The sequence below is a fragment of the Triplophysa rosa genome, unplaced genomic scaffold (assembly GCF_024868665.1).
Source record: "Triplophysa rosa unplaced genomic scaffold, Trosa_1v2 scaffold205_ERROPOS605264+, whole genome shotgun sequence".
Taxonomy (NCBI): domain Eukaryota; kingdom Metazoa; phylum Chordata; class Actinopteri; order Cypriniformes; family Nemacheilidae; genus Triplophysa; species Triplophysa rosa.
The window spans coordinates 86,138-99,952 of record NW_026634223.1 but is presented as its reverse complement, the minus strand read 5'-3'; the positions used below and the strand labels follow the sequence as shown (position 1 = coordinate 99,952).

Below are 13,815 nucleotides of genomic sequence, written 5' to 3'. Positions count from 1 at the left end.
CGTGTTTTTATTTATAGGTGATTCTGGTGTAAATGGGATGATCAATTTGAAAAAAATTTTGCATGGTAAAAGTTTGATGTTTAGAAATAATAGTTTAATTGGTTATTCAGATGTGTAAAAATACATATATAAGTTGGGTATTATACAAGTTTTCCAATTGTTAGTTTAAATATGTTAAAATTTCAAAACGCCGAATAGCAGATTATTGTTTTTTTGTGCTGTGGACATAAATGATAATCTCATGGAATGACTTTTCTACACTCTCGCATGTCGCATCTGTCTGTGTTGGTACTGATTTTGTGAAAACATCTGATTTACAGCAGTGGGCAGGGCCGTTCGGAGAGCCCTGCCACATCTGATAGATGACTGGAGTGTGAGCTAGGTACAAAAGGCTTTGGAAAATTATTTATTTAAAATGATAAAGAGAAAATCAAGCAGGTGCGGTGGGGCAGATGCAGAAAGATTAAGAAATGCCTGTCATTGCTTGTTCCACACTGAGAATCTGTGATCTACTGACTTGACTGTCTCCCAAAAGGGTTATCAGCTAGATTTGTATGAGTTGACGCAACCGCTGGGCTGCTTTCTCATTTCTTATCAATTACCTGTGTCATAACATAGTAACACCATAATCTAATATTTGTCATGTATTTATTTGCAGTATTTTAAACGAAGTGAGATAACAGAATGGATGGGTGGTTTTGGGGACTGTACAAGATATTTTACTTATAAATAAAACATTGGCTATAGCTTGCCAAAAATTAAAAAAAAGAGTTTTATTACGTCTTTTAAAACAGACCCTTTATCAGTATTAGTTTTATTTTCATAAATACGGAATACTATTTTGTGGTTACAAGGTGAGCAGTATGGAGAACATTGTGCCCAGTTGATTTTATGAGAACACTGATAATTTAAAATTTCTGTAAAAAGTAAAATTGTTTCTGTGTTGGTCATTCAAATAAGACACAACATTCTATAATTTCAACATTTTCATCTCTAAGACCTAACTTGCAATTTTGAGTGATAGTTACTTGATTATAGGCAATTTTGTTCTTGTTATACGTCTCCAAGTTGTATAAACGAATACATTTCAGCTTGTCAAACTGAGTTATCAATCCTCGAGATGATTTTTATGTTAGGTTTTAGTTTTTTTTTTGTTACGTATAGAAATCCACAAAGACAAAATACAAAACAGTAAGCTTAATTAACTCAAACGTTTTACATTTGTCTGCAATATGAATATGGTCAGATATGCTTGATTCCCCCCATACATCTAATGACGAATTTTCAAGGCTTAATCTGTTGATTGTCTATGTTTTAAAATATTTTAGACAGTTGATGTTTGTTTTACTGTGCTTAAAAGACCGTGAAGAAGGTTTTTGTGACAACTTTATGACGCATTATCTGTTTACCTTTGTGTTCTGTTGGTTCCAAGCCACCAGATAACATCCCACAACACATTAGAGACCTCAGCACTTTGACTGACTAGCAAAGCCATATCCCCAGATCCACTGTCAGTGGGCGTTAGGACCTGGCCGCAGTGCTGAAGAGCAACGAGATATTTAAACTAAACTGCTCGGTAATCGCGCGCTCCCAGTCTCACCGTTATGACCGCAACCACGTGGTGAAGTCAGCCCAATATAAATCTCTCTCTCCAACCGGTTGCCTTCATATGCGTGTGTGCGCGCTGGCACGGGGACCACAGTTTTCCACCAGGAGGAATGGAGGAGCGCGTAAACTGAAGGGGAAATAACTTTCGTCAGCTCTTACACCAGTGTGTCACCTCATTCAGTATTCTTCCCATTTTTAAACTTAGATCTGCGTAAGGACGCTGGGTGAAAGTCTGATTTTCTTCAGCACATACCGGTGCCAAACGCGTTAACCTGTGCGCCAAAAGAGCGGCGATGCGCCTTGCGGTAGTGAGCGGAGTCTTCGCATGTTCTCGTATACAGTGAGAGCGAGTGAAAGGCAAAGGCGCGACTGTGCGGGGGTTTGGAGAGAGTTTGCGGCGCTCTGATGCGGCGAAGGTGCGCAAAAACCCCGCAGGCTCCGCGTCTTTCATCTGCAGTGCTTTGAAAAACTTTTGTTTGGGCATTTGGCCACATCGATGGCTGTTTTGCTGTCCCATGAGTTTGTACTTTTTAAAGTTTGCACTCACTATGAAGTGATTTTGTAATGAAGATCTTGTTTTTTCACCCGCACATCACGGATTTGACACATCATTTCATGCTGTCACATTTGCGGGAGTTGCAGGTACGATAAAACGTCACATTTGTATTTGATGATAGCTCGAAAAAACCGAACGTTGTGCCATTAATTATACTTTATTGAAATGATTGGGGTTTCTACTTAACTTAATTCACTGAATATCATTTTTAAAAGTCACTATTGGTACTGAAACAAAAGCACAAAATGAACCTGTACATCTTGAGTCTTTTTCTGACCTTGGATTTAGCCACGGTGGCCGTCAGTTTATCCACATGCAGCACTCTGGACATGGATCAGTTCAAAAAGAAGCGAATCGAGGCCATCCGTGGTCAGATACTCAGTAAACTAAAGTTAAGCAGTCCTCCCGAGAGCTATCCCGAGCCCGAGGAGGTGTCCAGGGACATCATCGCCATCTATAACAGCACACGGGACCTGCTGCTGGAGAAAGCCAACGAGCGCGCGGCCACCTGCGAGAGACAGCGCAGTGAAGAGGAGTACTACGCCAAAGAAATACACAAGATAGACATGCAACCACCCTTCTATCCTGCCGAGAGTGAGTCTTTCATCCTTGTTTAATGTGTTTCGAGGGTGGGGTGGTAAAGTGCTTAAAGACATGGGCTATTAATGTAAAGTTTGAAGGTTCAAACCAGCACGACGGATGATGATCAATCGCTTTTGTGCCTTGGGCAAGGCACTTTAACTGTAGGGCCCGGTTTCACAAGGCTTAGCTTAAGCCAGGACTACACCTTAAATTAGGATATTTAAATCGCTTTTATAAAATGATTTAGAAAAGACATTACTAGTGTGCATCTTAAGACAAAACAAGATATTTTAGGGCAAATTATTTTTATTTAAGATGCTCAAACATCCATTTTAGTCCAGGACTAGTCTTAAGCCTTGGGGTCCATTACCTCTAATGAGTGTACTGGTTCCCCTAAACCACAAAAATTGAATAGTTTACAGTATATACATTTTCCCTTCTTAATATCTATGTTTTAATCTAGTTGGTTCTCTCAATGCATCTTTTCAACAAAAAGAGTGTCCAAATATAATTCATTTGGTTTGTAATGTACATTATTTTGTCATTCTTTTAGTTATTGCAGCAGTTGTCTTCTAATTTGTCTAAGCAGTTAGCAGCACAGGTCCACGAGGTCCCTTTGCGGCTGCCCCACCCACATTGCCGGTAATGACGCCACTGTTTGTGTCACTTTGGATAAAAGAACCAAGTAAATAACTAAACACTCCCAGATATTGAAAATCAGCAGCATGCCAGTTTATCTCAGCAGGTCATTCCCATAGATGACTGTTTTAGATTGTATTTTGTTTGTGAAATATTTGTAGTAAAATGTCCTAAAATATTTTCTTTGATCTGCCTCATTTTGCTCAGAAATGCTGCACAATGTTTATAGTCTGGAACGCACAGTTATCTGATTGCTGTCTAATATGAACAGCATGTGAGACGTGAGGTGGGACAGTTTTACTTTGCAATCCAAGTACCAAGACATTATTGCCAGTTTCATGACGGAGACGTACAAAGAGTAATCTAAAGTTCAGCTTTGATCAAGGGCACAATACTGAATGCTCGTAAACTCTCTCGTAGTCTATATATTAGCAGCTGTCTTTCATTGGACTGAACACTAATTTGAAAGTATATTTCACATGGTCTTTTCAGGACTAACCATTTAAAATTTGCTGATATATAATATTTTACAGAAGATCATTGGAAAACATCTTGGTTGTGATCCTTAGTCCACACTGCTCTGCCCTCAAACACCATGGGCGAATAATGCACCTCAGTATTGCCATACCATGCCTTCAATTCAAGCCTGTATAAGCAAATCAGTGTTTTTAAATGCCTTTATTGTGCCATTAATTATGTAATCCTTTTCCGTTTCCAGATCAAATGTTAGTATACAGGATGAAAGAAAAATAAATTAGCAGGTCTTTTATGCCCCAAGGTATATTTTTGCATTAAATGTTATTCTTGGCTCTGCCTGTTGTATAAATACTCCAAATATGAATAGAGATGGCGGAGTGCCAGTCCAAGTCAGCGAGGCATTTGTGGATATAAATAATTGTGTGTCAACGTTCAGATTACTTTAGTCAGACGTCTCAGATAATTTTAGTATTCAGCCTTGGCACTTTAGATTGTAGCTTGGAGACCTATGGCTCTGTTCCAGATCTTGTGAGTTGTCTACGTAGGTACCATTTTTAAGGTATTATGTGCATGCTTTCATTGTTAGGTTCTGAAAGGTAGACAGCATAGTTTTTCCGTTTACACAACAATGTACTAAACAATTGAAATATTTTTTTCAGTTTTTGAAGTTTCGCATACCGAAGATGACGTTGTCTACATCACTATTCCCACAAATCTGCTAAAATGACTAAAACAACATGTATTACACGTGCACATGACATCACCCTTTTTTGTAGTTTACTCAGTGACAATATTGTTTGCAAAACCTTTTAAAACCCGGTTTCAAAAGTTTACGTTTTCAGGCTTCCAAAATGTTGTGGTGTAAATGAATGGTAAAAATACAAAAATATTGTATTTAGTTGAAAACAGTAACGGTGGTGTGTAAGTTATGTTTTTTTTTCTGTTGCATTTTTTTTGTTGGTGAGAATCCCAGTCAATCCCAAAATACACTGCAATGAACTGAAGATAACTCCTGATTGGATTATTTAACAATTATAGATACTGTATATTCCTTTCAATAGCAGAAATCATAAAAAATATTTTTTTATTTTTGCCCAATATTTTGTGTAGTATGTATTTTTATGCTTATTAGAGAATCATAGCATTAGATTAGGAAGACGCTAACAACAAATCTAAATCAACTGTGTGTAAATTTCCAACATACGCCTACTTTTTCTGAGAACAGCTAACTGAGTGGCATGCAAAGATGTAGACTTTTACAGATAAGTCATTGACCTAAAAGGCAGCCACCTATAGGCAGTAGACAGCAAAGTAGGTTTAAGAACAGAGCCTGTGTGTGGGGAAAAAACAAGCACATAGAAAGAAAAAGTTGAATTACTGTAATACCACGATTATATATGTAGGTGTAATTTTCCTGGAAATGAAGTTTGAATGGCAAGTCTGAATGTCCGAATAATGTGTTTGCGTATACACACGCTCACAGACTATCAGCCTTATTTGGTGGGGCGCCAGGAAGCCCTCGCAGGCAGAACTGCAGGGCACAATAGCACTGGAAGCCACACAAAAATGCGAGAGAGAAAGGGAGAGATATGTGAAGTGGGGCTCGTACAGAGACAGAGAGCTGGCATAGCCCAGATAGCACTAGCTGTGTGCGTATTCCGCACACCGTGCCACATGCTTCATGGAAAATTCCACCCGGAGACCCACTGTTGCTGGGGTGTGGAGTGCTGGAGTCACTGGAGAGGTTTCCCCTCTCCCCCCATTCGCAGCCTGATCCCCCCACCACCCCATCTCCTTGCAATCTCATATGCTCTTAAAAACAAAAGGTTCTTCAGTCAGTCAGTTTAGTTCAGCGCTGAATCGTCTCCTTAGCAAGAGGCATTTTTAGGTCTGCAGGGTATTTGAGGTTACTATAGTTCCATGGAGCCCCACAGATAAAACCTAAACTGCTAAAGGAATAGTTTAGCCAAAAATGATAATTTTGTCATCATTTACTCACCCTTATGTTTCTTTGTTCTGTGGATTTTTTTAAATAGTTTTTAGGCTATTCTGTTTACAATAGGAGTGAATTGGGACCACCTCTTCAAGTAAAAAAAGAACACAAATTATAGTGAAAATCTCTAATTCATTGTATCATCAATGTGTTTGCATTAAAAAGGTTTATTAAAACCACACGATTTTATATTTTATAATCTATATATCAAAAAATAGAATATTGTTCTTGTCATGCTCTACACAGATCGCAGAAGTTCAGTTAAAAATCTGGAGAATAACTCTAAAATGTTTACATTTTTTAGTAAATCTTCAAAGAAGAAAGATGAGAAACATTGTATTCTTCTTAACTTTTTCAACCCTCATAAGAACTATGTCACAATGTACCCTATAGGGTTAGTATTTTGGCTATATGGTCCTTTGCAAAGTCATGATGTTTTGGCACCAGACTCTCAATGGCACCTTTGTGTTTAACTATTTAAAACTCACTCAATTTTATGGATTTTTACATTACTGCTTTGGTATTAATGAGAACTTGTTATTGCTCAATTACATAGTACGTTTTCCAAGGGAAAACATACAGCCTGCCATTTACGACCACTCTTTTGATACTGCCACGTTATTTAAGAAACAAACCAACTCCTTCAAGCATCTTCAGTCCTGCAGGAGTGTCCATTAAATCTAATGTCCCATACAACAGGCCTGTATGTTTTTGCTGTGGTATGCATAAATGCTAACATACCGTGGCCCCACTGGTCTGTTTGTAAATGCAGGTCTCTTGGAGCTCAGTACAGAGCTCCCTTGTGACTGAACACACAGAGAAACACAAGGCCGCCACTGTGCACCGGGACAAGGCTCTAGGATATGGTTTATATTGCAGCCGTTTTATGACTTTGTGTGGTTTATGCTGTTCAAGAGTATATGACTTAGTATATGTGCTTTGAGTGGTTGCTGAAGTATGCACTCTGTTTGCGCTGGATATCAGCACCATTCTTTACTAAAAGAAGAGAGAGTCAATGAGCAAATGCTGGACATAGTCGCAATACTTCTTAGTGTTATCTCATTCAGGCAACTAAAATAAGAAATACTAATCATTCTAGTCATCACAGCATTATTCAACCCACATGTGTGCTTTCCCACATGATTTGTTGTAGCTTCATCGAAACCGTTTTGACTGACATGTCATAAATAAGAAAAATTTAACCTTACGGTCGCTTTACTTTGTTTTATTATCTGCCATTGCAGAAATAAAATATTTCAAGGTATTATGTCTTTTAAATAATTGTTGAACATGGTGAGCATAGAAAATACAGTTCTCAAATAAACAATTTCATATGTTTTATTACAGAACATCAATCATTACAGGAGTCTGTACAGTGTTTAATAGATGTTTATGTTACCGTCTTCCAGGCAAAATTAATCTTTACACGGTCTAGTGAATTATACTTGTGAAAGTAAAAAGTGAAAGTGACCTATTAGTCAGATATGGTGACCCATACCCGAAATGTGACCTCTGCTTTTAGCCCATCCAGAGAGTAGTGAACACACGTACACCCGGAGCAGTGGGCAGCCCGGGGAGCAAGTAGAGGTAAGGTGCCTTGCTCAAGGGCACCTCAGTCGTTACCCGCTGGCCCTGGGAATTGAACCGGCAATCTTCTGGTCACGAGTCCGACTCTCTAACCATTAGGCCACGACTGTCCCCTATATAGTTACAGTATGTATAGTTTTATATATAGTTATTATTTAACACCAGAAATGACGGCAATGCAGTCAATGCCAAACGTATACTTATATTTTTTCATTTATATATCATTAATTAACATTTCTTGACAGATCAATAGTTTACACATATATGCAGTTTTATATTTGAATATATTGATTTGTTAGCACTATATAATGTAATAGTGTTGTTTAGAGTCAATTTTATTATTGAAAGTTATGAAGTGTTGCCCAAAGAAAGTGAGGTTGGGTCACTGAGTAAACATGCAGGCATGAAAAGATTTGCAAACCCTAAAGTTGACTCACTTCAACAGTATTGCTTTTGTTACTATTTCTAGTTCATCTGAGGTCAGCAATTTAGTTATTTTAAGAGCAAAATTATTTTTGCCTTTTAACACAGTTGTAGACAGACGTTTGGCCTTTTATCTCTGAGAAAATTACAGGGTGTGCTAACTAATGTGTCACATATGGCAATTTTGTTATAAAGTGAGCTAATGTTACCCAAATAACTTGAAAATATCTCTGCACTGCTGTACAAACATGCCCATGAGTTGATACTACATGAATCATACTTAAATGAGATAATAATAAATGAAAAAAATAGCTAAATGATTTATAACAAAAATAGGTCATGCTAAACGAGTAAATGTTAAATGAGTAAAGATCATCCTAATCAGTGCATATGTAATGATTTAAGCCAAAATGAGCAAATACCAGCAGAATAACTGGATTTACTAGAGAGAGAGAGAGAGAGAGAGAGATACATTAGGATCTACAGATGATTTGTATTATTTACTATTGTTTTACAAAGAAACAAAATAGAAAAGATAAACATATATATTTTTAAAGATTTCGTGTGTGTTTTGTTAAATTATGTATTGCAGACAATGGGCACAGAATTATTTGGACTATTATCCCCACACTTTAATTAATTTCATTGCACTTTAGATACAACATATCAATTTGCCAACTAATGATGCTCGACCTTTTCGAAAAGTTTTATTGGATGTATAAAACACAAGTGAAAATGAAACTTTCTAATATAAATGCCATTTGTTAAGACTTTTTCTTATTTAATGACATGCCATCCACACTATTAAGTGTATCTTAACTTAAGCCAAGTATTTTTAGGACCAAGTAGGCTAATATGGCTGGAATGAGAGAGCAGTAGTGTTTATTAGCGAGTATCTTAAGTGTGTGAAAGTAGAGTGTAAGAAGTGTGTCAGTGCTTGTGTTTCTTTCAGAGCAGGCCAGTGCGTGTGCATGACGGATCGTGTTTAGTGATTCTGAGAGATCCCTCCAGCTCACTGCGCCTCTTCCTCTGTAAATAAACACAGGCGTGTGGAAAGGCCATCCCAAAAACAACCCAACACACCAGAGAACACGGGCCAAGGGCGGGCGCGTGAACTCCCCTCGCAAAGACCTGTCACAATCGTTCGCGTCAGCTCTTCTGGGGTGTGCGCGGTTGCTTCTTTGAGCCAAACTTTGCGATTTTGGCGGACAGCAAATGGAGTTTCATCTCGAACGACCTGCGAGGAGAAACATGCTCATGTTAACATTTTATTTGTGGCCTGGACTCAAGTTGTAGACTGCCAATCAGAGCTTGTCATCTGTTCAAATAAAATATTTTATCATGTTGGTGGTTTAATAAAAGCAATATGCCACTCGAGGCCATGGGTTACAGTGATTTTTCCAGTTTTTGGAATAAGATGCGTGTGGTTGTAAGATGCCTCTATTGTTGTACCGAACAGTTTTTCAAAGCAACAGATGCATGTTTCTATCTGTTACCCCAGATGTGAGTCCTTATTGATATTAGGAAGGCTTTTTTGTACCGAGTTGGATCCGAGTGTTAGGGGTAGTCTGCATTCAGATTTACAGCCTGTGTGTTTATGCAGAACATCCCGATCACAAAGAACTTTTTTGGTTTTCTCATAGGTCCATGAAGCATCTCTCTCTCTCTCTCTCTCTCTCTCTCTCTCGCTCTCTCTCTCTCTCTCTTTCTTTCAGTGAGATTGTTGTGATCGACTCAGTGGGGTTATTGTCGAAAAACCGGGCTCAGTACTTACGCAAGACCTGGACTCTATTCTGCTTTTACTAGGGAGTTAGCGACAGCCAAGCTGAATTGCGTAACAGGGAAAGAGTGGAGGGGAAAAGAGAGTTTGAGAAAAGGATGAGAGAGAGTGTGATTGTGAAAGAATAACAACTGTTCGTCCAATGCTTTTATACTGTTTACAGGGAGAGCACAGGTCCCATGTAATACAATACTTTAACACGAGCACAACTCAGTGTGGGAATGAAATCTGGGGCCCATTTATGTGTCTCTAAAGAAGAGAGAAGGAAGATCAAGATGCTTTGTGAGGTTAGGAAGAATTGAACAAAGTCACAGTTTACTGAAAGAGTTACATTTACACATGTAAATACACAGTGAATGTGCACGACCAGGACGTGATACAGACAAAGCCAATCCAAACATTTTTGATGGTTACTGTACACTGAAAAAAGGGTTTCATTCAACCAATTAAAATATTTTAGGGTAAGGATTCGCATCTAAATTTTATAACTTGAGCCAATTAAAAATATATACCTCTTCTTTATTATTTTTCATTGGCTTAAGTTTTAAAATATAGATGTGAATCCTTACCCTAATTTTTTTTAATTGGTTGAATGAAACCCTTTTTTCAGTGTACAGTTATGTGAGAAGGATTTCGGTCATGGTGGGCAGGGGGACCAAGTGTAATGATGCAGGAATTAAAATGATTGGTTAAATGTCCAGTTACTCGCTGTGGCCATAGGCGTAATTTGCGGGTTGGACAGGTGGGACATGTCCCCACCACTTTTTGGAAGAAATTAAGAAATGTTTGCGGAAGGTGTGTATATTGTTTATGGGCAATTAACATTAAAGGGGTCATATGGCGCAAACACGTGTTTTTCTGTGTCTTTGGTGTGTTATAAGTTGCCCATGCATGTACTAGACACATAAAATTGCAAAAATGTAAGTGTCGGAACAAAAGATGCATTATATCTAAAAACGAATGCTCACCCAGACTTGCCTGAAACGCCCTGTGTAACCATAGCCCCACAAATCGACGTCAGTTCGTGGTATGAGTTGACTAAGACCGCCCAAATGTACGCTTGAGGAAGGTGAGCGTATACCTGTCAGTAAAATTGTTTTGGAACCTGATGTTCCAAATATGATAAGAAGCGTTACATTTCCATCACACGCTTGCAGTATTCGACCAATCACTACGCACTGGTTAACTGGCCAATCATAGCACACCTCGCTTTTCAGAGTGATGAGCTTTGTTAAAAAGCCGCTCGTTTCAGAGAGGCTGGGCAAAGAGGAGATACAAACATGCACTGTATGTGGAAAATAAAGCATTTTAACCTTAAATCGTGTATACACATTGCATTGCATCTAAAACAATTGATAATATTTGTTTTAGTTATGTCATATGACTCCTTTAGCATCGTGGAAAACGCAGGATGCGCTGCTTTCTCACCATCTCCCATTGCTCACACTCGCAAGTTATATTTGCAGAAGACAGAGATCGAGCCACGACTTCAGAAACGCGGCCAGTATAAAAATGCGTGCATCATCCGCACTCGTGGCGCTTGCTTGTGCATCCAGTGTCCCAAGCACAAAAACACGTAAACCAATGAACAAACTGTTTTTAAGTGTAATGCACTGCAACAGCCAAACGACCTTCCCCAAATGACAGTTTGGGAACCACATACTGTGAGAGCTGGAGTCGAAAAGCGAAGTAATGAACGGACCGCTGCACTAGCCTATATGATAAATATTACAGAAACAATTTATTAAAGTATTGATTTTGTCATTTCTTCCCCCACCACTTTTCAAAACAAAGTTACGCCACTGGCTGTGGCTGACGATTCTGGAGAGAAAAATTGCGAGCACAACACACTGTGGCAAGTATCACTCTAAACCTTAGTATTGCATAACTTATCCCACACTGTATGTGCTGCCTCAATCATAAGGTTTATTCAGGAAAAAAATCGGTAAAAACATTCACTAAAGGAAAGACCCAAGTTAAATTTAGGGACCAACTATTACGAAGACGGGCTCATTTGACAGTAAGCAGCCAAGAACCCCAAAAGGAACAGCATTATGCAGTTGAATGAAATATGCAGTTTATTGCTGCTGTCCTTCTGACACCTTGTATCTCCATATTTAGAGATTTTTATTTGTTTTGCCATGAGTCATTTTTATTAGTCACCCTTTATGTTTGTCACTGGATTTTGGAAATATAACCAATAAAAAGTATTAAAAATTGCTGTCAACTTTGACAAAGTACAGTGTTTTTGGTATTTCCTGAAAAGCAGCAGTTTTGGACATCCAAGGTTTTGTAAGGACAGCAACAATATTTGTATTGTAATAAAATACATATGTTGTGATAATTGCTTGTGAATAGGGCTGGGCCATTTGGCCTAAAATCAAAATTTCGATTAATTGAACATTTTTCTCGGTTACGATTATTGAACGATTATTTTGTTTTTGTTTATTTTTCTTTGTTTTTTTGCCGGCATAGATCACTGACAAGGTTTGTAGTGTGTCACGACTAGCGTGGCGAGAACCCAAACGCAGGCAGGCAAAGACGGGGTAAACAAAACACTTTATTTGACAGGAAAAAAGACAAAGCAAAACACCCACGATGGGGAAAACTGAACTAACAATATATTTAACAAGGCAAACAAAAACTTCCCTCAAGGGGGCAAAAACGAGAACAAAGAAAAATCAAATTAAGACACTACCTTGGAACAAAGACAGATGACGAGGGACCTAACTGCATACAAAACACGACGTAGCATACGGCACGCAATACAATACGCAAGACACTACAGAAGACAATCCACCAGCACAAGACAAAGAAACATGAGGGTATATATAGGGAGAGACAAACGAGGGATAATTACACGGGGCAGGTGTGGGATATTAGACATGAGGAAAGCAATACAAGAAACGAGAGGGGCGGGGCTAATGACAAGACATGAGAAAACACATGAGATGTCAAAAAACAATCATCTCATGGCTTTCTCACATATAACCTAAGGCTTTGCCATGGCTCTGCTACAGGACCAAGGAAAACATGACTAAAGGAAGCAGAGCCATGACAGTAGTGTAAATATGCCCAACGAAAGGTGGGATACTTTTTCTAATGAAACATTTCTTATATCATGTTATTTTTACATAATTAAAGAAAATACAAAGTATTTATGGATATTTATTGAACATTTTGAATAATAGACATCTTTGTGTTGTTTTTTGGAAACATTTCCTCTGCCACTGAAGACAGGAGAACAAACGCAACACAAATCAGCAAATCATCTGTCTGCATGTGTCGTGAGAAATCGGGTGTACTTTAGGACCCTGCCTGGAGACAGCAGTCCTGCCGTCATAAGAGGAAGAAGTTGTCACGTGAAAGAAACAGACGGAGTTTAGCGGAGTTTTTAATAGTTGAACGGAGCTTAAAACTCATCAGCCTGTCTAAAGAAATATTAAGTAAACGTGTTTACTATAGTATATCTATATTTCTCACAATATGTACACTTTTGGACTAAGCCTTGTGATTACTAAATGGGAGCAGACCTGGAAGAATGTCTGGTATCAACTGTAGGGCCCTACCTGTCTTTCACGCATTACATAAACACAGAATATTTGATTACCATTTGAATCGGGTCATTTAAAAGTAGACATTTTAAGCTTTCTGTAGACATACGTTTCATGTTTGTGTGATGAGTATTTGCAGAGTTTTGGATCAGTGATGCATTTCAGAAATTACTTATGTGAGCGGAGTGGAGACGGCTGATAACGTGCCCTGTTTATTTTCTTTATTTTACAAAATAACAACGCATTGATTTTATTGTTAGCGTACACACGTAAAAGTAGACAACTTACAGTTTCTAATAATGTCTTGCATATATGTGTATGCCCAAAATAAATAGAATATTTTAAGTCTCTTTTGCTCTGATAAGAAAAAAGTGAGGTAATACGCCCTTTTCACAATTACTCAACTCAACTCAACTCAACTTTATTTATATAGCGCTTTTACAATTTTCATTGTTACAAAGCAGCTGTACAGGAGACACATTGACTACAAGCAAAACAATCAAAGTTGTACCTGCAAAAACAAGAAAAGGTTGAAAACACAGAAGACAGACACACCCACACACAAAACACTCCACACACACAACACGCACCAACACACACAGACACAGAGACACAC

The 13,815-nt window shown here is 38.3% G+C and overlaps 1 protein-coding gene across 1 annotated transcript in view; it reads left to right on the top strand.

Moving 5' to 3' along the window:
* Positions 1-1,586: 1,586 nt before the first annotated feature.
* Positions 1,587-13,815, top strand: part of tgfb2 (transforming growth factor, beta 2) — a 57,741-nt gene continuing 45,512 nt past the window's right edge. Inside the window, exon 1 of the mRNA XM_057327316.1 lies at positions 1,587-2,758. Coding sequence (XP_057183299.1) covers positions 2,410-2,758 — 349 coding nt within the window. The 5' untranslated portion in view covers positions 1,587-2,409. The remainder of the gene's footprint in view (positions 2,759-13,815) is intronic.